At 46.4% G+C, this 20,235-nt stretch overlaps 2 protein-coding genes and 1 long non-coding RNA gene across 14 annotated transcripts; 1 reads left to right on the forward strand and 2 right to left on the reverse strand.

Annotated features, from left to right (window-relative positions):
• Window positions 1-1,434: 1,434 nt before the first annotated feature.
• Window positions 1,435-5,132, reverse strand: CNPY2 (canopy FGF signaling regulator 2). The gene is made up of 6 exons (XM_049883576.1): window positions 5,051-5,132; window positions 4,359-4,471; window positions 4,084-4,199; window positions 2,890-3,093; window positions 2,635-2,731; window positions 1,435-2,289 (listed from the first exon to the last, which is right to left on the reverse strand). The coding sequence occupies exons 2-6, from the start codon at window positions 4,444-4,446 to the stop codon at window positions 2,246-2,248; spliced, it is 549 nt and encodes a 182-aa protein (XP_049739533.1). The 5' UTR covers window positions 4,447-4,471; window positions 5,051-5,132; the 3' UTR covers window positions 1,435-2,245.
• Window positions 4,164-6,350, forward strand: LOC126075670 (uncharacterized). Its single transcript, XR_007517231.1, has 2 exons — window positions 4,164-4,225; window positions 4,693-6,350. It is a non-coding gene; the product is annotated as an uncharacterized LOC126075670 (long non-coding RNA).
• PAN2 (poly(A) specific ribonuclease subunit PAN2) lies at window positions 5,969-19,753 on the reverse strand. 12 transcript variants are annotated; one of them, XM_049883566.1, is made up of 26 exons: window positions 19,549-19,752; window positions 18,501-18,903; window positions 15,383-15,552; window positions 15,154-15,274; window positions 14,911-14,988; window positions 14,250-14,517; window positions 13,555-13,897; window positions 13,259-13,355; window positions 12,271-12,390; window positions 11,935-12,054; window positions 11,526-11,654; window positions 11,193-11,392; window positions 10,948-11,081; window positions 10,716-10,822; window positions 10,402-10,500; window positions 10,209-10,282; window positions 9,962-10,103; window positions 9,516-9,659; window positions 9,321-9,380; window positions 9,025-9,115; window positions 8,207-8,364; window positions 7,964-8,107; window positions 7,652-7,831; window positions 7,436-7,529; window positions 6,990-7,187; window positions 5,969-6,648 (listed from the first exon to the last, which is right to left on the reverse strand). In XM_049883566.1, the coding sequence occupies exons 2-26, from the start codon at window positions 18,780-18,782 to the stop codon at window positions 6,614-6,616; spliced, it is 3,588 nt and encodes a 1,195-aa protein (XP_049739523.1). In that variant the 5' UTR covers window positions 18,783-18,903; window positions 19,549-19,752; the 3' UTR covers window positions 5,969-6,613. The 12 variants fall into 12 exon arrangements, with proteins under 12 accessions (XP_049739523.1, XP_049739521.1, XP_049739517.1 ...); XM_049883564.1 differs by having other exon boundaries at window positions 9,956-10,103; XM_049883560.1 differs by having other exon boundaries at window positions 9,956-10,103; window positions 10,936-11,081.
• Window positions 19,754-20,235: the final 482 nt, after the last annotated feature.

Here is a 20,235-nt window from a genome sequence, read left to right on the forward strand (position 1 = left end):
CTGTCAACCTTTCAGTTAGCCTAGCGCTTTAACCACTGCGCTACCAGGGCTCCACCCAGAGACCTACAATAGAAATAACATCTATCTATTAGAACAGTAAAGATTAAATGAGAATGTGAATGTGCTTGTTATACAGGTATTCAACGTATATTAGTTGCCTTGCTATTTGTCGCCGTCTTGTATTAAAAGGAATTTTGCCCCTACTGTGAATCCTTTCTGAACAGCAAAAGTCCTCTAAACTTTATTTTTAAAGGACTATATTAACACATAATGCTGTCCTTGGGAATGTTTATTCCAAGGCCTAACGTTTTACTGATATATTGATTTAGAAGACACCTAAAGTTTAAGGTGTAACCAAATTCGCAAGGTTAAGAGTATATGCTTTACCAAATACTGAGTTAGAATGATTTATGTTATAGTGAGCTTCCAGAAGAGTTCAAATAACTCACGGAAAATTCCTTATGGTAACCTGTGATAGGAATTAAGAAGTGTTCAAAGTGTATCCTTCTAACCTTTTGATGTTTAGGTCCTAGAGGATAATGTCCACCCTTTCTTATGTAGGACACACTCCTATATTATCAATGACAAAGAATCTCACCCTGGAGAGTTCTTAATAGCTGTACCCTGACAAACTAGTGAGGTACATCACAAGTGATTTGTTACCAATTAACATTCATTTTATTAAAATTGGTGAATAATTTGCATTTTTATAAATTAAACAGCTTTAAGTTGCCTAGAAGAGTGCACTTACAGTTCTGATAAGCTTTTGATGGAAGAGAAAGGAGTGTTCAGATGCCAGGCTGGCGATGGACAGATCCCTGGGTATACTCAAGCGGTAGGAAGCATGTGAACATTACTCAAGGGCATCATAAAAGGAAAAAAAGAGTTAGTAACAGCTGGTCTAGAAACCGGATTTGACCTGATACAGCATTTCTTATGGTTGATGAGAGAAGATCCACCAGGCCCTGAGTTTAGTAGTCAGCTAGCTTCAGTATGCATGCTCTTAGCTAGGTAATATGCTAGTTTTCATAGGGATTTGTGGTACAGGACAGCTTTGTTGAATACATCCATTCTGTGTGCCATGCTTAGGGTAAAGTATTATTAAGAGAAAAAAGTAGAAGCTATCTATGGCTATAATAGATAAAGACTGGCACTTGGGAAAGTTAGCTTATAAACCCAGTTTTGCCACTAAATATAGAACTTTAGGACCTGTGGCTTCTTTGAGCCTGTTTCTTCATCTGTAAAATGGGCAGAGGTGAACTAGATGACCTTCATGGTCCCTTTAGAGTCTAAAATTCAGTAATTAAAAAAAGTCTTTAAAATGTCTATCCAGGCGTTCTCTCCCAGAGGCATTCCTGGGATAGACATTCTATTGCAAACCCTGGGACAGCCATACCTCAGCACCAGGGTTTTTAAGCAGCTCTCAGAAGAAGGTATCATTTAGGTTTTTATTCCTATGTCCCAGTACACATTCTCTACACACAGAAAGTAGAACAGACTTAAATAGTTCAGATTGACAGTGGGCTACTGATAGAGATGAGAAAGACATACTTTATTGTTGCCATTGGCATCAAATTGAAAAGCTTAGGCCAGTAAGCAAGGCCTTTCATTAAATAACATTCCTTACCTCATCTCTCCCTATCCGATAAAACCCTTACTTTCCAGCTGAGTTGGTCACATCCATTTTCCCCTTCCTGTCTCTGCTCTTGCTGTTCCCTACATCTGGAAGGGCGGGAAGGGAAGAGTAATTTATGTCCATTATTTCCTTCAAGATCAAGCCCTATCTTTACGTTTCATCAGCATGAATATAGGGAATTTCTAGAATCCTCTATCACCATATACATGTATTCCCTTGGTTATTCACAGACATTCCTCTTCTTTCCACAATTAGACACTAAACATAAGGTATTAAGTAGGCACTGAATAAATGCCTATCTAGTTTATGAATGGAGTAGGAATCTGGGAAGATGTAAGAATTAAAGGTTCAGGCTCCTCCCACTTTTGTTCTATACCAACCTGAAAGTTCTTCCTTCCCCTCCCTTTTCTCTCCTGTCTAGAATCCCCTATCTTTTAAGTCTAATAAAGTAAGGGTCAATTCAGGCATGAAAAGACAAGACAGTTTATACTTTTGGTTTCATGTTTTTCCAGTTCATTTCAGTAAAAACATAATATAAAAGATATTGCCACGCTCTTCCCCTCCTGGGGGTGATCCATCAAGCCTGTCCATCTGAGTCGCTCCAGTGGTTCATAGCTCATCATGAGATATGTGCAGGGCATGGTCGCATAGATCTAAAACAGGCACACAACAATTTGAAGGAAAATGCCACTCTCATACTGATGTATGGATACTATCAAGAAAATACCCAAAACCATCCAGCATACCAACCACCATTCCTCAGACATATGCTTGTACGTGACATAACATCCCCACCACCCCCCTCACTTATATGTTAGGTCAGGGAGCCACAAATTCTGAAAGCTGACAGGAAGAGAAAAGAGGGATAACCCAAGTCCTTAAGCCAAGGGAAATGGAAGCCAGCCCTTGGGCCAATATCATAGAGTTTCTGAGGGGCTAGGGAGTGTGCCAGGTTCTATAGGATTGTCAGTACAAGGGGTGAAGTGGGGGTAGCTCACCTGTTCGCTTACTACAAAGTTTGTCTTTAACATTGTCAGCCTCTCGGGAAAAGAATTCAATAAGCTCATCCTCATATTCCTCCACGATGCTCTCACACTGCCAATCCAAGAGAGAAATGGGTGAGACAGGACAGCAGGAAAAGGCCTATTGCCTCAGTCTCCAGAAAGGAGAACAGGGACATTAACCCAGCTTTCTTGGGCCCTCTGACAAAGCCCCTAACTGCAAAAACCAGCTACCCACTCCCCATAGCTCACCGCAAACTTGAGGGTGCCACTGATGTCTGAATCAATTCGGATGCCCTGTAGGTCCAGCTCACTGGATTCTCCACTCCGGCCCACTACACGTACGTAGTTCTTGCGGTGGGTGGAAGGGTCAATCTGTTCCCCGTATTCCTTCATTCGGTCACACACCTCTTCTAGCAGCTCTGTGAGGTGGGCCTCTGAGCGGGCATAAGGCACCTAGAAATGTCCTCAGCCTTGGGTCACTATCTTCTTCCTTTATACTTTAGTAATTTATACCCTTACTTTCCTTCCAAATCTAGCTCAACCAACCTATTCTAAAAAGCCTTCCCTAATTAAAAACAGTATAGTTTATTTATATAGTTGCAAAGTACTTTCAGATATATGGTCTTAAAAAAAAAGATAGGTATCATTAGCTCCAAATTATAGATCAAAAGAGATCTCTTTGATTAACTCTAGTCAACTATGTGCTCTGTTAGGTAATACTATTTCTTTATATTAAAATGAGATTAATATCTGTCCTCAATGAAACAGCATTAGAGGTAGTGTATAGTGTTAAGTGCTACGGCTGCTAACCAAAGGATTGGCAGTTCGAATCCGCCAGGCGCTCCTTGGAAACTCTATGGGGCAGTTCTGCTCCGTCCTATAGGGTCGCTATGAGTCGGAATCGACTCGAGGGCACTGGGTTTTATAGTGTCGCTATCAGTCTGAATCAACTCAACAGCGATGGGTTTGGTTTTTTTTTTTAGAGATAGTGTAAGCTCTGAGGTTAATAACTATCCAAGCATTTCACAACCTTTCCTTATATATTGTTCACTAACTACAACTTTGTGTATGTGTGTGTTGTATTTCAAACTAAATTTCCTAATTACAAAGATAGACCTATTTCTTTTTTGAATGACTGTACGATACTGCTAGAGCAAGAACATGATGACTCATATAGATTAAGTACATGGAGAAGGGGATTGGTCAGGGTTCCCCATCTACTGACAACCTTTAAAACAGAAACAAAAGTATTAAGGTTTGGAGCTGGGAAACAAGTGCATGAGGAATAGGCCTCGAGCCTCTTCCAAATGGGACAGAGCCTGATCTTTTAGACAGCTCCCTGGATCAATAGTTTCTTCATTTCTATTAAATCAAGGTCTTTTCTAACTAGTCGAATTCTCATTCAAAACCAGGGTGAGCTACTTTATTTGGGAGAGCAGTTACCTCCACCACTGACTGGCTGCCATCTGGATTGATCCGGAAAGACCCCATCTGAATGGTCTTCTTGGGATCCACCTGAGCAATTTCCCACTCCAGTTCATCCACCAGAGCCCTGCAAGCTGGTGCAAAAGAGAATGGGGACAGGGTAAAGAGAGGGATGGGGGCTGGGATCAACTCTGGGATTCTGATCCAGCCTTCTCCCATTGCTTGGATCTCATGTCCTCTCAAGGCTCTATCTTCCTCACCATCCTTCCTCCCACTTCTTGTTGTGCCTTTACCTCCACAGTGTAGATCCTGGCTCCTCCGAGCCCATGCAGTTCCCAGCAGGGACCCCAGAAGAAGGGCCAGCCAAACCCAGCCTTTCATCTTCAGAGTCACTGGGTCGCTCCACCTGGGTTTGGGTGGGATGGGAACAACGCATAGATGGTGTGAGGAGCAACTCCATTTCCTTCCCGTCTCCATCCCGACCCAATCTCAAGATATTCAAAGGTCTCGGTGTGACCCCAGCTCTACTTTCCAGGAAATGACCCGAACACAAAGCGTCTCCATCCCCCGCCCCCAGCGGTGAGTGGGGACAGGGCTCAGCCCCAGAAACTATGTTTTTGTCGACAGGTGAGGCCCTAGATGTTGTACTTTAACATCGGATGTCTAGAGCTCACAGGGCTATGCGGCAGCTACAGGATGGAGGCTGACAATTAAGCGAGGACGCCAAGCACAAAGGAGCTGCAAGCGAGGAACCTTCAGTCACACCAAGACCGGTGAGGCAGCGAGGCAGCTGGCCGGCGAGGAGAGCACTCAGCAACTAGGGCCCCTTTGGACCCGGCACTGAAGAACACTGAATCGCTCTCCTGCAGCCTAGAAGTTATCTCCCGTGTGGACCAGCCCCCTTCCTAAGGACTCTGCCATGGCCTTCGCTCCAGTCCATCCCGAAGCCCCAGCGCCAGCACCTCCACCACCGCATTGGTCCCACCTCTGCTCCCAGGGCCGCCGCTGTGGCCCAGGTGCTGGAAGACCGCCGGACTCCCACCGTAGCCTCGCCGGCTTCGACTCTAGCACCTGGCTGCGGGGGGAGAGGAGCTGTCCCGGCTTCTCCAGAGTGCTAAAGCGCTTTCCAGGCACGCGGTGCCGCGGCGGCTGCCTGACCCAGCTCCCCGCACACTAACTGCGCGCCTAAGCAGGGCTCCGGTGTGCTGCCGGGCGAGCCATACACCAGACCGAACCCAAACCAGGCCCTCCAAGTTTTCGCGCGAACAGGCACCGTAGGAGCAGCTCGAGGGAGCGAGGACCCCGGCCGCTTTCAGAAGGACCCAGACTTGCGTGGCGAGCAGCTCCACGTGACCACGAAGGGTCGGCCGGAGAGTAGGAGTGGCCAGAAGCAAAGGCAGAGTCTGGACGTGGTGTATGGGGACGCTCAGGCGGAAGTGTGTGTCAAGTCTAGGTGGGGTAAGACGTTCAACAGGAAAGGTGCACGGCTAACTGGTGAGAAACCTGGGTTTTAAGACACGAAGAACTCCATCTCCCAGGAAGCACCGCGGCACCAAACAGATCTTTTGTCAGTAGCTACAGGTCTTAAGATATCCTGGGACCTGTAGTTTGTCAGCTTCCCGACTGCCCTTTAACAACGGGGAAACCGTACTGCGTGTCTTAAAAGAATCCAACCACAGGCAGCTACAGCAAAGACCTAACATTGTCCAGGAAAGAGAGAGTTATTTCCTTCCATATCCATAATTTTGTACTCCAGAGCTTTACCTTCATTTTAAGGTGAGAATTTGAACACAACCTTCGTTCTTCCAGTCCTAATAGGAAGGCAACACAAAGAAAACAGGAGAGGAAGGCTGGTCAGAGAACCACACACTAGCAGCTCTCTACTGGAATAAATGATAGACAATAATATTTTTGTTTTTATTTTATAAAACATGCAGTTTAAAACAAAATTTTAAAATTTTAAGAAAACAAAACTTGGGACAGGAGAGTGGATGGAAGACAGATGCTTCTTAGCTGTCAGCAGGAAGCCAGCAGCCAAGCTTTGTCCAAGACCCAAATGCCTTTTTGGTAATGGTGCTGTTGGCAACACTGGTCTGCCTGAGCCATTAAGACTGTACATGCTGGCTCCTTCAGGTATCCCTCAAACAGGCTTGGGCAAAGTCCCGCTCAAAGCTTGAGCTACTGCTGTATCCTCTGTCACTGTCCAGGACTTCAGTCCCCAGCCAGCTGGGAACCTAGAGTTTTGGTTTCAGGATCTTCTTAATTTGGGTATTAATTACACAGGATACTAAGATACCAATTACTTTCCATCTGGGTCAGTTCTCGACTGTTTCTGGTCCACTATTTTACAAAGGATGAAGAAGGCTTCTAAACCCTTCACAACAATTCTGCTGCATTCCAGTTCTTTTTATAGCACCAACTGTAAACCCTGTGAATCGGGTCCATGTCTGGAAGCAGACAGGGTATAGCCAACTTGGGAAACCATCTCCCAGTTCTGGGGCCGCAGAGCACTGCAGGGAGAGGGATTGGTTTGTTGAGAGATGGTGGGTCAGAGCGCTAGCACTGAGGAGAAGACAGCTGCATCTGTTGGAGACAAAACCAAAAGCATGACCCTTAAGGTCTATGAAGAAAAAGCACCTGGGATGTTTCTTATGAGGCAAAATGCAAAGAGAAAAGAGAGTATGGACCTGTCCCAAATATTTCAGAATTGGGTAAGAGGAGGTTGTAAGACCTATGGAGAGTTTCAATAATAAAATCTATTTCACTGATCGTTGAGAGAATTAAGTATTTTGTAAACTGTTAAATGCTTTACAGATATAAGGTAGAGATGGTATCATCATCATCCTCATTATTGTGGGCATAATCCCCACATATGAAATCAAACCTACCCAGTCCAATTTCCCCTGTCCCATCCCAGGGCTTACTCTTGGGACTTGTCTGGCCCTCAGGCTCGGGCACTTTCCAGTCCATCTTTCGGCCCTTCTCGTAAAGACCCTTGAGCACTTTGTGGAAGGACTCAGGCTCAGTGCCATTCTTGCTCAGCTCCAGATACTTTCGGTACAGCTGAAGGGCTGTGCGGGCATCCTCAATACTGTCATGGGTCTCCCCTTGAATCTTCAGGTCTAGCAGAAGTAGAAGTGAAAGAATCTGGGACCTAGCAAAGGGAGGTAGGAACCTGTTCCTCCATCCCTACTCCTGACTCCCAGAAAACAACAGTAAAAAACCTGACTGCCCTTAAGGGAAAGCATCAAACACCTCTGCACGGTAACTCTCACCATTAACTCAGGCTATCCCCTGCTCCACCTTGGCCCCCCAACATGTTTTCCTGTTCTTTATGAGCATCACAGGGGCCTTACAAGGTAGAACTCACCCAGAAAGTACCAAGCAAGAAATCTCAGGGAAATCATTCGTTTTCGGGGCATATGGAACAGGTAAACGGTGTCAAGGACTTGGTCCTTGGGCACCTGGCAAAAATAAAAGAGGGGAGGCTGAGGGCAGGGGATCCATAATTTCTCATTCTCCAAAAGCTCAATTCTATACCCTGAGGGGCCACCCTCAAAGACTCTTAAAAGAACTCCGCACGAACCATGAGGTTGATGACCCGGAAGTCCTTTTGTAGACCATGACCCACAAATTTGACTCCAATGTCTATCAGAAAACGGAGCTTTAAGTAGGTAGACTTGAGAGTTGTGAGGTGCTTGGAAGAAATCTTGGCATCAAGGTCTCCTGGCTTTATCCCTGAGTATTGAGTCAAGTAATCCACCACCTAGGGACAGAGAAACGGACAAGTCACCCAGAAAGTGAGGTGCAGAATCTCCCCCTATCAGTCTCCCCCTGGGTTCTAGACCACTTTACAAAAGCATAACGTCTGCCACACTTATACCCCATATCCTAATACCTGCTCCTGTGTAGATATGTAGTCATCAATGAAGGGGATACCCTCATTGGGTCCCTGGCCCCGAACACAGGTAATCCTCGCTACTGACATCTGGCTTGGTTTAATGGTAGACTTGGTGCCATCACTGCGCAACTCTGCTTCCTCCTACATGAGAAGAGTTAATAAGGAAATCAAAGAAATGCCTGCAATTCTTAACATCCTCTGAGTTCTGCTCCAACGCCCCATCCTTCTCATCTTGGTTACCTCGTTAAGGGTGACAAACTCAGCATCCAGGCCCACCAGGTCCCCAACCTGTGGCATCTCATTCAGCATCAGCGGAATGAAGGTAGTATGTGTCTTCCGCTGTTTCCGTGCCAATGAGGCTTCAGCCAACAGAACATTCGGCTCAATAGGGTTCTTGACTAAAAGAGGAAAGGCAGAGGACAGTTGCCTGGGCACAGGGAAGTAACCAGGGAAGGGAAGCCCAGGTTGACTGGTCAGAGACTTTGGGTCTATACTGTGATCCCTCAATAATCAAAGCACATAGGTAAATAAGATGATGTCTAATGAATGGAGCAGGTAGATAAGTCAAATCAGAAAATTATCAAGAAATCAGCTAAGAGGAAAGAGTAAAATTTTCACTGTGGGCCTTAGCTTAGAAAATCCAGAAAAATAAGTTTACACAGAAACTTTATACTTTGAAGGCACCAAAAAGGCACTTAATAACAAGTTCATCTCCAAAGAAAGAAGAAATCTTCACTTGGTGATAAGAAAGCTTGGAATGGTTAGACTCGAAGTCATAAACTTAGCCATTTTGACCACACTTCAATGAGTTGTTCCATCCCCTTATATCCCCCATGCCCCCTTTCCCATGTTGCCCTCAGGATCTCTAGCTTCTAAAGTTAAAGCCTGTTAAGGTGGAATCTACTTAGTTTAGCTTTTTTAGAATCTCTTTATTCTGTAATATCCCTGCAGATATTAACACTAGTTACCAATCCTAATCCTAACAAGCTGTTTCTAAGATATCTTCCCAAAGATCCATCTAAACTGCCCATACCCTTGGGCTATTCTGCACCACTTACTGTTCAGGTTGTATCTGGAATTAAGATTCCTCTTGACATAATAAAGGATAGCAGGGACTTTCCAATTCATGTCAAACTGCACAGCTTCATGCTAGAGAAGAGAAAAAACCCTTGTGGCTTATGTATATACTCCTTTTTTCCCAAATCAGACAGAGGATAAGACTCTGCTAATGGTTTATTCCTGGGGACACATCCCTCCCCTGATTCTGCCTGGTATTCCCTAGGGCCCTGAGGGTGAGGATGCTAGAAAAATTGAAGATGGAAGGACCGGATGAATAGAACGTGTCATAACTAACCTTATCAATGGGTTCGATAAGGAAGTCATTGAAGAGATACCACTGCTGGTGAGTAACGCCCTGTGGAGGTACAGAGAAGGACTGGTTCCAAAGTGATGGCTGGACTGCTCTGGTTCAGGCTTAAGACTGGGACAGACCTGGGACTCCACTGCGGCCATCACCAGAAGGGTCCCCACCCTGTACCACCTCACTTACCTCCTTGCGCTGGTGGTAGGTCTCTCCAACTTTGATGTGAGCCACCAGGCTGCCCCCTGTGCGTGAGTCCAGGATGTGTACCACAGTAGCCATCAGGTCATACACATAGACACCATGCTCCTCCTCTGCCCTGGCTGGGCCCCACTGTGAGGGGGGTACCCAGGCTGCTAAGCTAAGTTTAAGGATGAGGAAGGAAGGGGAATGGGGAAAGAGGACAGGGAATTCGGGGTATAGGGGCTGAGGGACTAAGGTGGGTTATCTCCATCCTAGCTCATCTATGACTTCAAACATTGACCTGAGTCACTCTGGAAAACCCCACAACTGTAAGTATTAGGCCTTACTCCCTCCCCTTTCCCTCTATAAAGTCCCCTGGCCTGCTTCAACTTCTGCCCCCACCTTCTCTTCCTTACTCCCCCTTTTCTTCCCAGTTTTTCAACAACCTGCACCTCATCCCCATCAGTCCAATTGCAAACATCCAGCCCTTTGTTCTTGGTCATCTTCATGCGAATAGAGAAAGGAAGCCAGACATTCTTCAACTCCTCAATGGAGGGACATATCAGTATGCCGTCTGGACTCCCTAGTTCCTTCCTATAGGACAGAGGAATGAGAAATTGGTTGTGAAGAGATCTAGCCAGTGACAACTGAAGCCACTGGCCAGTTCAATCCGTTGACAACTCCCAAGGCAGTACCTACCAATCTGCCAAAGCAAATTCCTTGTTCTTGGAGATTTCGCCACCATGCTTCTTTATTGCCATCTTGAAGGCAAACTGAACACAAAGGAGAAAACATCTGATTCCTCAAGAAACATAATCATATATGGAGATCAGAGGGGAGAAAAAAACTAAAAGCTATTCCTAAAAGCCCTGTTTCCAGCCCCAGTTCTCACCTCAGCCTGCATCCTCCAGAAATCAGCCTCTTTTGAGCTGTTCACCTCACAATTGATAACAAGAATATCTGGCAGATGGCGGATATTGCGGGTCTGAATCTGAGCAGACAAAATAAACAAGGAATGGCAGGGAGCCTGGAGGGAAAGAAACCTGAACAGGAACAGTAAAATATGGGTCTGCATCCTCAAACCAGGGTTCCTCCCACTCCCCATAGATCCCTGGATGGCAGTGCTGACACAGGCAGCCCCAGATGAGACCGTGGCTGAGTCCCCAACCCTGGCAAGGCTCTTGTTCAGTGCAAGAGTCAACTCACCGTGGGCTGATACTTTTCACAATTGTCACACCAGGCCTGTGTATTCTGCTCCAGGCAGATGCTTCGCTTTAGTACCTGAGCAAAGTCATAGTTCTTTCCGGTTTTATCTGAGAGGAAACCGGATATTTCACTCTAGGTTCTCCCCTCTACCCACAGTTAGTCCCCCAATGCCCCCTCCCTGATGTTACAGGAGGGTTCCCAACCCAGGTGCAGGGTATACCACCATTGCTACCCTCAGGGTAGGACAGCGTGAAGAGCAGGGTGGAGGAGGCTCGCACGGTCTCACTGCCACAGCGGCAGAGGCTGCAGTTCTCCATCTCACAGCTGAACAGCTGGCCAATGACAGAGTCCCCCGATGAACAAAAGCTGCTAAGGGTGGGGAGAGCGATATATGCACACTGAGGGAGTCAGGAGACCGGTTCAGTCACGGAGGGGCTTGTCCTGGTAACTCTAACTACTACTGTCCCAATTCCATACCTGCCTCCAGCACCCCGATAAGCCTGGGGAACTTCCAGCTCCTGCATATCCTGATGCAGTTGAGTGAGAATGAAACGATTCCACCTCTGGATGAGCCTGGCCAGACTGCCCTTGCCTGAAGCCTCATCCGAGTCCGCCAGGATCAGACCAAGGGCTGAGGCCTCAGGAATGGTGCGGAATGCCCGAAGAAAATTACTGCCCTGGAACCCAGGAAGTATGTTGGTGGGAAGGAGTTATTTTCTCTCTTGTAGCCCTTTGCACAGCGATATCCCTGCCAACTGTCTACCTTCCCTTCCCTTCCATTTAAAATATCCCTGGTCTCCAGGCACTGACCTGGCAAGGGTCACCACGAGAGAGATCCAACATATGGAAGAGGAAGCCCAGCTCACATGCCAGGCAGAACTCCTTTTGGCAAAGGTGGTTCTGGATTAGACAGCGAACAGGCTCTAGGAAATAGAGTACCTGGAAGGAAGAGCAGGAGAGCTGATTCAGGAAACTGGGATGGAAAGGAGGAGAGATGGGAGGTTAAGAAAGCTGATGTCCACTGAAGCAGGAGTCCACTGAAGAAGTGGAGCTCACATAAGAGACATGAGGTTGTGGGGAAGGAAGAATGGTACTGGTGGCCATGGTAAAGCGGGCTTGGTTGAGAAGACCTAGAAAAAGGGTAGATGTTGTGGGGCCACAGGGAAGATGAAAGGCAGTACACATGTTCAAGTCTTAGGAATACCCCACCCTTACTTACCTGGATCATGCAATTACAGTAGGCATTAGGGATGTGGGGCTCTAATCCAGCGAACAGGGTCTTATTGTAGTGTTTGAAGTCAAAATCTTCCAGCCCTAGCTTGGAGTATTTGATAGTCACCTGAAGTAGAAGCAGTCTGAGCAGGAGTGAAGATACCCTCAAAGTTCCCCCCAAATCTTCCCAGTAGCCATAACCTTCCACAGAACCTCCCTCCTGGATCCAGGGTAGTGTTTGGGAGCCTCTCGACCGAGTCCTTCAACCTTTCTCATACGATCCCCTTCCCCAGGCACCTTTTCCCACATCCCACAGGGCCCCCATCCTGGTGTCCCCCAGCACCTTGCGGTATTTCTTAGAGACCATGTGGAGATGTGGCTCCTCTTCCCGCCCTATCGGTGACTCAGTGACCTGGCTGAAACTGTCAAATTCACTGTCCAACTCCTTAAGTCGGTAAGGAATCTAGGGTTTTTTAAAAAAGGTAACCTTATTGGATGTCTTAATCATCTCTGGCTTTCCCCTACTTTTATCCCAACATTAAAAGAGTCACCAAGTCCTGAACCTTCTATTTCCATAGTGTTTTCAGCATCCACTGCTTCCTTTTTATTCCCACTGCCATCACTCTACTTCATCACATCTCACAGCTGGACAACTGTGATGACCTGTACACTGGACCCCCCTACATTCACTGTGTCCAGCACACCACTACCAAACTAATCTTCCCAGAATACTACTTTCAGTGCATCACTTCTTCCACTATACACTGTGGTCCTCAAGGCTTCACAATCTAGACCTTTCTAACCTTAATCTCTCAAAACCTCCCAATACTAACAGCTATTCTACTCAGGCTAGTATACTTATACTCCCCCTCAGAAATGCCTTTTGCATCTATGCCTCTTGAGACCTTTACTAACACTGTTCTATCACCTTGAGTATTCTCCCATTACTGTCTATTACCCATATCCAGCCTCTTTAGTTCAATATCCACCTCTTTCATTATGCCTTCCCTGATCATTCCAGCCCAGAAAATCACTTTTCCTCCATACACCTCTGGCACTGAATGCCTGTAACACTGCTTTCAGCATTTAGTGATAGAATGTAATCAATATTTTATGATACGGATGTCTTATCTTCACCATCCATACAGTAAACTTCTCAAGAGTAAGGGTTCTATCTTCTATGTCTCTGAATCTTCTCTAGGACCTAACATAATACCTTCAATTCAGCAGGACTTCAAAAGCCTTTACTAACTGACTGAAAACAAAAGGAAAAAGATAAGAGAAACCCCAGTGGGCTGGGGTAGGGGTTGACCTGTCCCCTCTGAACATACCTGATTGCGAAGCCTGGTGCGGGGGTTGGGCGCATAGCCAATGAAGCCCACCTTCTTCATGGTGCGCAGAATCTCTGCGTCCACAGGTGGTGCTCGCCTATAATGCAGCATAGTTCTAAGACTTGAAGGGTTGCGGTATCCACCCATCCAATCCCCAATCCCGAAAGGTCCAGAAAAAAAATACTGAAGGTAGACAAAAATCAGAAAAGAAGGAGAGTAACAATCGGACTAGCAGAGAATCCTAGTATCTCGGCCCTTTCCCCTTCCCTCTTTTTGGCCTAGATGTGAGGTACAACCTGGGAGCTGGAGCAGAGTTGGCAGCAGGCCAGTCAGACAGCAGTGTGTCAGTGGTGAGTGGGACAGGGATGAGGGAAAGAGGCAGCAGGTCCTGGCTCCAGTCCAGAGGAGGCAGTGAGTCCACGAGACAGGGCAAAGCAAATTCGGTCTCACGGGAGTAGGGGTTGAAGGAAGGCTCAGGGGAATCAGTCCAGAGGTGCACACAGCCCTCTGAATCCCCAAAGGCCAGGGCCTGCTTGCTGGCTGACACATCAAACGTCATCAGCAGAGGTCCCACAGGATTCACATGGAAAATGTCTGCTGGGTTGGCCAGGCCTGTGGGCTCACAGAACTGGCACTGCCCTAGGAGAGAGGAGGAAGCCCACTGAGCCCTGGAAGGTAAAAGACAGCCATCCTTTTATGCCCTTCCTGCACTCCTCCTCTGCAAGATAGGCCCCAAATTCATGCCTCGTGATAGAAAGAATACCATCTGATGCCTTCCCATAAACCACAGGGAGGTCTGCTACCCAGCAAGGGGAAAATCTAGAGTTGTTTTGCCTACCCCAAGGAGAAAATAATATTCTAATCTCTGACCAAACCTAAATGAGGCCCTGGGACCCCACTGACAGGTTACTTTCTCCCCAGCACTTCTGGCACTGTCTAGTTTCCCACTGCTCATCAGCCCCTCCTACCTCATCCTACATCCCCTTCATACCCGACTGGGAGATGATAGCAAGACGAGAAGTATAGGTAGGGATGAAGCGCAAGAAGGCAGGATCCACATGTACTTGAAGTGGTGTGATGGCACGCATCATACGAAGATCATACACCTTGAGGAAACGGTCACAGGCCAGGCCAGTGAGGCGGCTGGAGAAGCCACAGGAGGCCAAAAGGTTGCCATGCACATCAAAATCTGACAGACTCCCTGTGAAGGCATCGAATTCATGCTCCACTTTAAAAGTACGGAGGTCTCGCAGGGAAACCTGAAGAAAAGATAACTGTTATTGCCAACTCTGTTATCAAGTAGAGTAGCTGCCACCTACCTAATCCTATGAGATCCCTACCAAGGAAACTCAGGCTCCAGGATATGGGCAATTATATCACAGAAAAAGCAAAAAGAGAAGCCAAAAGCTGGAAGGGATCCCAAAAAGAACTCCTGTTCACCTTTCTGCCTCTAATGTACCTAGTTAAGATAGAAAACATCAGGCCGCAAGGTAATCTCCTAGTTTAACATGACTGAGTAGGAAGTGAATTCAATCCTCCCAACCCTCATCTCCAATCCAACTATAATCTCGAAGTTAAGGGAAAGGCAAAGCTCAGTCAGATTTCTGGTGAAACAGAGTCCTGTAATGGGAGGAAAAATGGAACTTGGTCACCTTGCCAGATGTATGGCCACAGAAGAAGAAACGATTTGTCTGTCTCATGATGGTCACTCCAGGTGTCTCAACTGCATACTGGGGAGGGAAGCATGAGAAACCAGTGTGAGAAAAATGACTCTTCCCATAGACCAAAGGTACAGAGGTCACACTCACATCTCAGGCACCTTCTCAACTCAGGTATACCCCATCTCCCCAATAACCCCAAGCCCTGCATGATCATCTTCTATCCCTGCCTTATACCTTCTGGGTCTCCTGGACAGTGTTAAGATCAATCTCTAATATGTGGTTCTGCAGCCCACCAACGAGCAGAGTGCTACTGTCAGTCAGCAGGAGGCTGTGCATATCCTCGCTCTCATCCAGTCTGTGGGGGAAAGAAAAGGCTAAGGCTCAGGGCCTCAAGAGCTGTCGACCCTTAGCTTCACTCTATGAGGGACCCTCTTTCCCAGTCCAGGGCTGATTAGCCACTTACAAGTAATCAAATATAATGAGGCCCCCACGGGCCATATACTTGAGGTTGTTCTTGGTGAGAAAAAGGATACCATTCTCCATGCTCTGGATCTGCCGGATGTCATCACCGCCATTGACCTGAAAGGATGAGTAGCGCTCCAAGGCTGGGCCGAAAAATGAAGTGGCGTGGCCCTGCTTGGGACAAAAAGATGACAAGGACACTCCCTAAGTAGAGAGGTAGGGCCACTGCAGATACAGATCAGGGACTGCTACTGCTCAGCCTTTTTTCCATTGTCTGGCCTTTCTAGCTAGCTAAAACTGAGGCATAAAGCTAACAAGTCAGTCTCAGTGATAAAGACATTGATAGTAAATACTATCTTACTTTTGTTTAAAGCTTTACAAAGTACTTTTGTAAACTCTACCTCATTTTATCGTCACAATGACTTTGTTGGTTAGCTAATGGCTCAGTTGGTTAGAACAATACTCAAAAGGTCAGGGATATGGGTCCACTCCTCCACTGGCCAGCTGGCCTTCTTTTGTTTCACAGTCTTTTTTTTTTTTTTTCACAGTCAAGTCTTAATCTCTACCAGCTCTCTGGGAAGTGTGTACTGTGGGTCACAGGCTGGAATACAGAAAATGTGAAACTCGTTCCTCCCTTGGCTTTATGACATCATCTCTTCCTATTGCTTAGACCATACTTTCTTCTTATGTGCTCCCCTCCTTCTGACCAGTCCTCAAACATGGCTGTTTCCAACCCACTCTCTTCTTACTGTATTTGTCTTCCTAGGTAATCTCATCCACTCTCGTGGTTTTAACATCATCTTTTTTTTTTAATAATTTATTTTTTGTTATTGAGAATATACACAGCAAAAACATACAATTCATGTTTCTACATGTACATTTCAGTGCCACTGATCACATTCTTCACATTGTACAATGATTCTCACCCTCCTTTTCTGAATCCTCCCCCATTAACATACACTCACTGGCCCCTAAGGATCCTATCTGATCTTTTGAGTTGCTGTTGTAAATTTGATCCCATATAGATAGATCTTAAAAGAGCATAATGCTCAAAGAAGACATTCTTTATTAGTTAAGCTAAACTATTGTTCGGTTTTAAGAAGACTTCAGAAGATATTTTGGTTTAAGTTTAAAAATTATCTCAGGGCAATAGTTTCCAGGGTTCATCAAGCCTCCATGGCTCCAGAAAGTCTGGACTCCATAAGAATCTGAAATTCTGTTTTGCATTTTCCACCATTTGATCAGGATTTTTCTATAGAATCTTTGATCAAAATGCTCAGTAATGGTAGCCAGGCACCATCCAGTTCTTCTGGTCTCATGGCAAAGGAGGCAGTTGTTCATGGATAACATCCACCTTAGAGCTGATGATTCCTAATATTCTCCCCTAGCCCAGGCCACTGCCTAAGCTTCATTTATGCATCCAAATACCTGCTAAACATCTCTCCTTAGATATCCCCTAAGAACCTCAAACTCATTACATCCTAAATTCACCATCTTCCCCATTTCAATTCTTCTTACTATATTCCTTACGGTAGCATGGTTACCCAGTTGACTAAGCCGTAAGTCAACTTAAGTCCTTCTCTTGATATTTCCCAAATTTTTTCTTGTGTATCCACCTCTCATCTCTACTGGGCTTCATTCAGGCCTTCATCATATTTTATGTCAACTACTGAAACAGCCTACACAAACTGATCTCACTCCATCTAGCCTTGCCCCCTCCCCCTTAAATCAAACTCTATACTGCTACCTCAGCACTCCACCTAGGACACAAACCAGACCTTGTCATTCCAGATAAAAACCCTTCAACAGCCTAAAGGATCAAGTCCAAGCTCCTAACATAGCATATGAGGTTCTCCAGAATGTTCTTCCCCCAGATATATGCATGACTCCAGCCCTCCCTTCTAATGGGCCTAAAATGGACATCCTAGCCCGCATCCAGGTCTCTACTCAAATGTAACTTTATCAGAGAGAATTTCCCTAATGAACTATCTAAAATAACATTTCCCACCCTCAACTCGTTTACATATTTTTGTTGTCTTTTTTTACTGCTTATTTCAAACTCAGACCCTAGGACAAGGTCTGGCACCTAGTAAATGCTCATACAACACTGGCTGAATGAATAAACGTCTACCTCTTTAGCTTCAGCTTCCTGTCCAGCAAAACCTAATTGCTTTTAGTTTCTGCACTTTTTACTCACCATGCTGTGTAATACCTTGGAATCTTTCTTATCCTGTTGCTGTTGCCAAGACAGTCTTTCCACCTCTTCTTCACCTGACTCCTGCTCATCTTTCAAGACTCAGTTCAGTGCCACTTCCTCTTGGAAGCTGTCTCTGACCCTTTTCTATGCTCTCTATTATCCAGCACATATTTTCACAATGTCACTTAGTACCATGAAATTATCTACTTATGTCTTTTTTTCCTCTCACTGTCCTGTAAACTCCTTGAGGGAATGGAGTATGTTTAATCCAGCTCTATTCCCTGTGCCTAGCATTGCAATAGGCACTGCCTACTGAACTGAATCAATCACACACACACACAAAAAAAATGCATCCCTTCTATTGGAAAAACAATTCACATCCCAAGGAAGGCGAATTAGTGAACAACAGACAACATGTTATTTCTTACAAAACCTTTGGGCTCCATAGCATATTGGCAATACAGATACATAGTTAAAAAAAGACGACATTGATAACTGCTCTGAGAGAGATTACACTCAGCCAGAGAAGACAAAATAGCCCATATAAGACATGCAGAAACATGCATTAAACATTCTATCATTATAAAAACAGGAAACAGAGGCAGGGCATTAGAGATTGGATTTGGATGGCTACAGAACTGACTGATGGGTACAGTTATCAAGATTAATCAAAGCATGGGATGGGCAAATTGTGGTAAAAGTGGGATGCCTTCTGACAAAGAACAGCTATGCAACTCATCCCTGTGTCCTATGGCTCCCGCTTGCTCCCCACATACTGCTCCTCTTGGCTTAAGAGACCCAGCTAATTCTCATCACCTCAGCTCACTTCTGACTCCTTGCAAAGCTGCTGTTCTTGGGCTAAACCCAGACAAAAGACCTTCATCATCTCCTTTCACCTCTCACAAAGGGGTACAGTTCTTACCCCATGGCTCCCCACCCACAGCATCTCCTCGTGCAAGTCAAAGTGGGAGACGGAGACAGGCACGCCCACTTCAGCAACCACACTGTGCAATTCAGAGTAGACGCCTTCCATTATGTGCACTGATTCCTGGACGGGAAGAGCCTCCAAGGCCACTCCCTCTGGGTCCAGTTCCACATTCTGCAGCAGACTTGGGTTCAGGTGGGCATCCAGAACAGGGTCCAGGGCAGAATGCATGGCCGGAGCATACTCTGCCAGTCCAGGGTCCAGACCCTCGAAGTTCATGATGATGATGGCAGCAGTTAGGCCTGGGTCACACCGTTCTCTGCCACAGCCCCTTTAGATGCCAGACCCAACCTGCAGCAGGGCAGCACAGCACCAGTGGGTATAGAATGGACATCATGGGCTACAAGGGGAAAGAGGTAGCTGAGTTAGGGTAGGTCTAGCTATTGGGATTTAGTGTCTTCTAGGTTGTGTGGGAAGGAGGGAGATGAGGCAGGTAGAAGAGGTGAAGCTGCCAGGTAGGGGATAAACAGGCAGGAGAGGGATGAGCAATGGGTGGAGGTGGGGGTGCCATTGTCCCTCTTCCTCCTCCTCTAGACCCTCTGTACCCCCACCACCCCATTATCTAACCTAATCCTTTACTTCCTTTTCACCTCCCTTCAGGTTTCATTTGTTTGATTCAGTCCTAAACCATGGGGTGAAAGGAGCAGAAACTTCGGTGGCGGGGGGTGCCAGGTAAAGGGGGGTAAAGTGTTTCCCCGAATTGGGGGTGGAGAGTTGGGAGGTAAGGAGAACAAGAGAAGTCAGTTTCCCAGAATCCTCTGCAATACAGCTACTCAGTATTCTTTGGGGGAAAAAACAAGAATGGCCAGTTACCCACTATTGGGGCGGGGGTAGGGGAGGTGATGGAAATGGCTAGTTACCCAGAATCCTCTGGGGGAACCAGAGAAATCAGTTACCCAGAATTCTCCCCCGGAGGCAAGGAGGGGAGGGATTAGGGCACAGGTCAGATGTGTTCCTCGGATGTTTACGGGGAATGGGTCATTACCAAGATTTCTCCATGGCGGATATTTTGGAGCGCGTGGAATTAAAACGAGTAGGGGGAAAGCAAGCGCCGTCAGTTCCGCGGGAAATTCCAGTTTCCCCAATTCTCGCCCGCGTTTCAGGTTCAACCTAACTTACGAAAGGAAGAACGTCCGACTCCCAGTCGATGCTTCCAATCAGGAAGGATTCGGGGCGCGCCTAAGCCAATCAGAAGGAGCCAGGTACAGGCGGCTCCTGGAGAGGAGGCGTGACGTAGGAGCTAGGAGAAACAAGAGTGACGGGGCGCTTATGGGGACAAAAAGAGTGAGACTCTGGAACTGTTTGGTATTGTAAAAAGAAACCTCTTCTGTTTTAAGCTTTTTTTGAATAAAATAAGAGCTCAAAACTTGGACACTGAACTTTTAGGCCTCTTATAACGCTAGGGAAGCCCTGGTGGCGCAGTGGTTAAGAGCTTGGCTGCCAGCTTTTAGTTCGAATCCACCAGCCGCTCCTTGGAAACCCTGTGGGGCAGTTTTGGTCTGTCCGGTAGGGTCGTTATGAGTGGGAATCGACTCAACGGCACCGGGTTTTTTCTTGTTTGTTTTTTTCATAACTCTAGAAACTAGAATAAAGGGGCGCCCACGGGCAAAGCATGGGGACTAGACTGCTGGGTATTCCCAGCATGGTCTATTCCACCCCCTCTTTCCTCAGT

This window comes from Elephas maximus, chromosome 4 (genome assembly GCF_024166365.1).
Source record: "Elephas maximus indicus isolate mEleMax1 chromosome 4, mEleMax1 primary haplotype, whole genome shotgun sequence".
NCBI classification, from domain to species: domain Eukaryota; kingdom Metazoa; phylum Chordata; class Mammalia; order Proboscidea; family Elephantidae; genus Elephas; species Elephas maximus.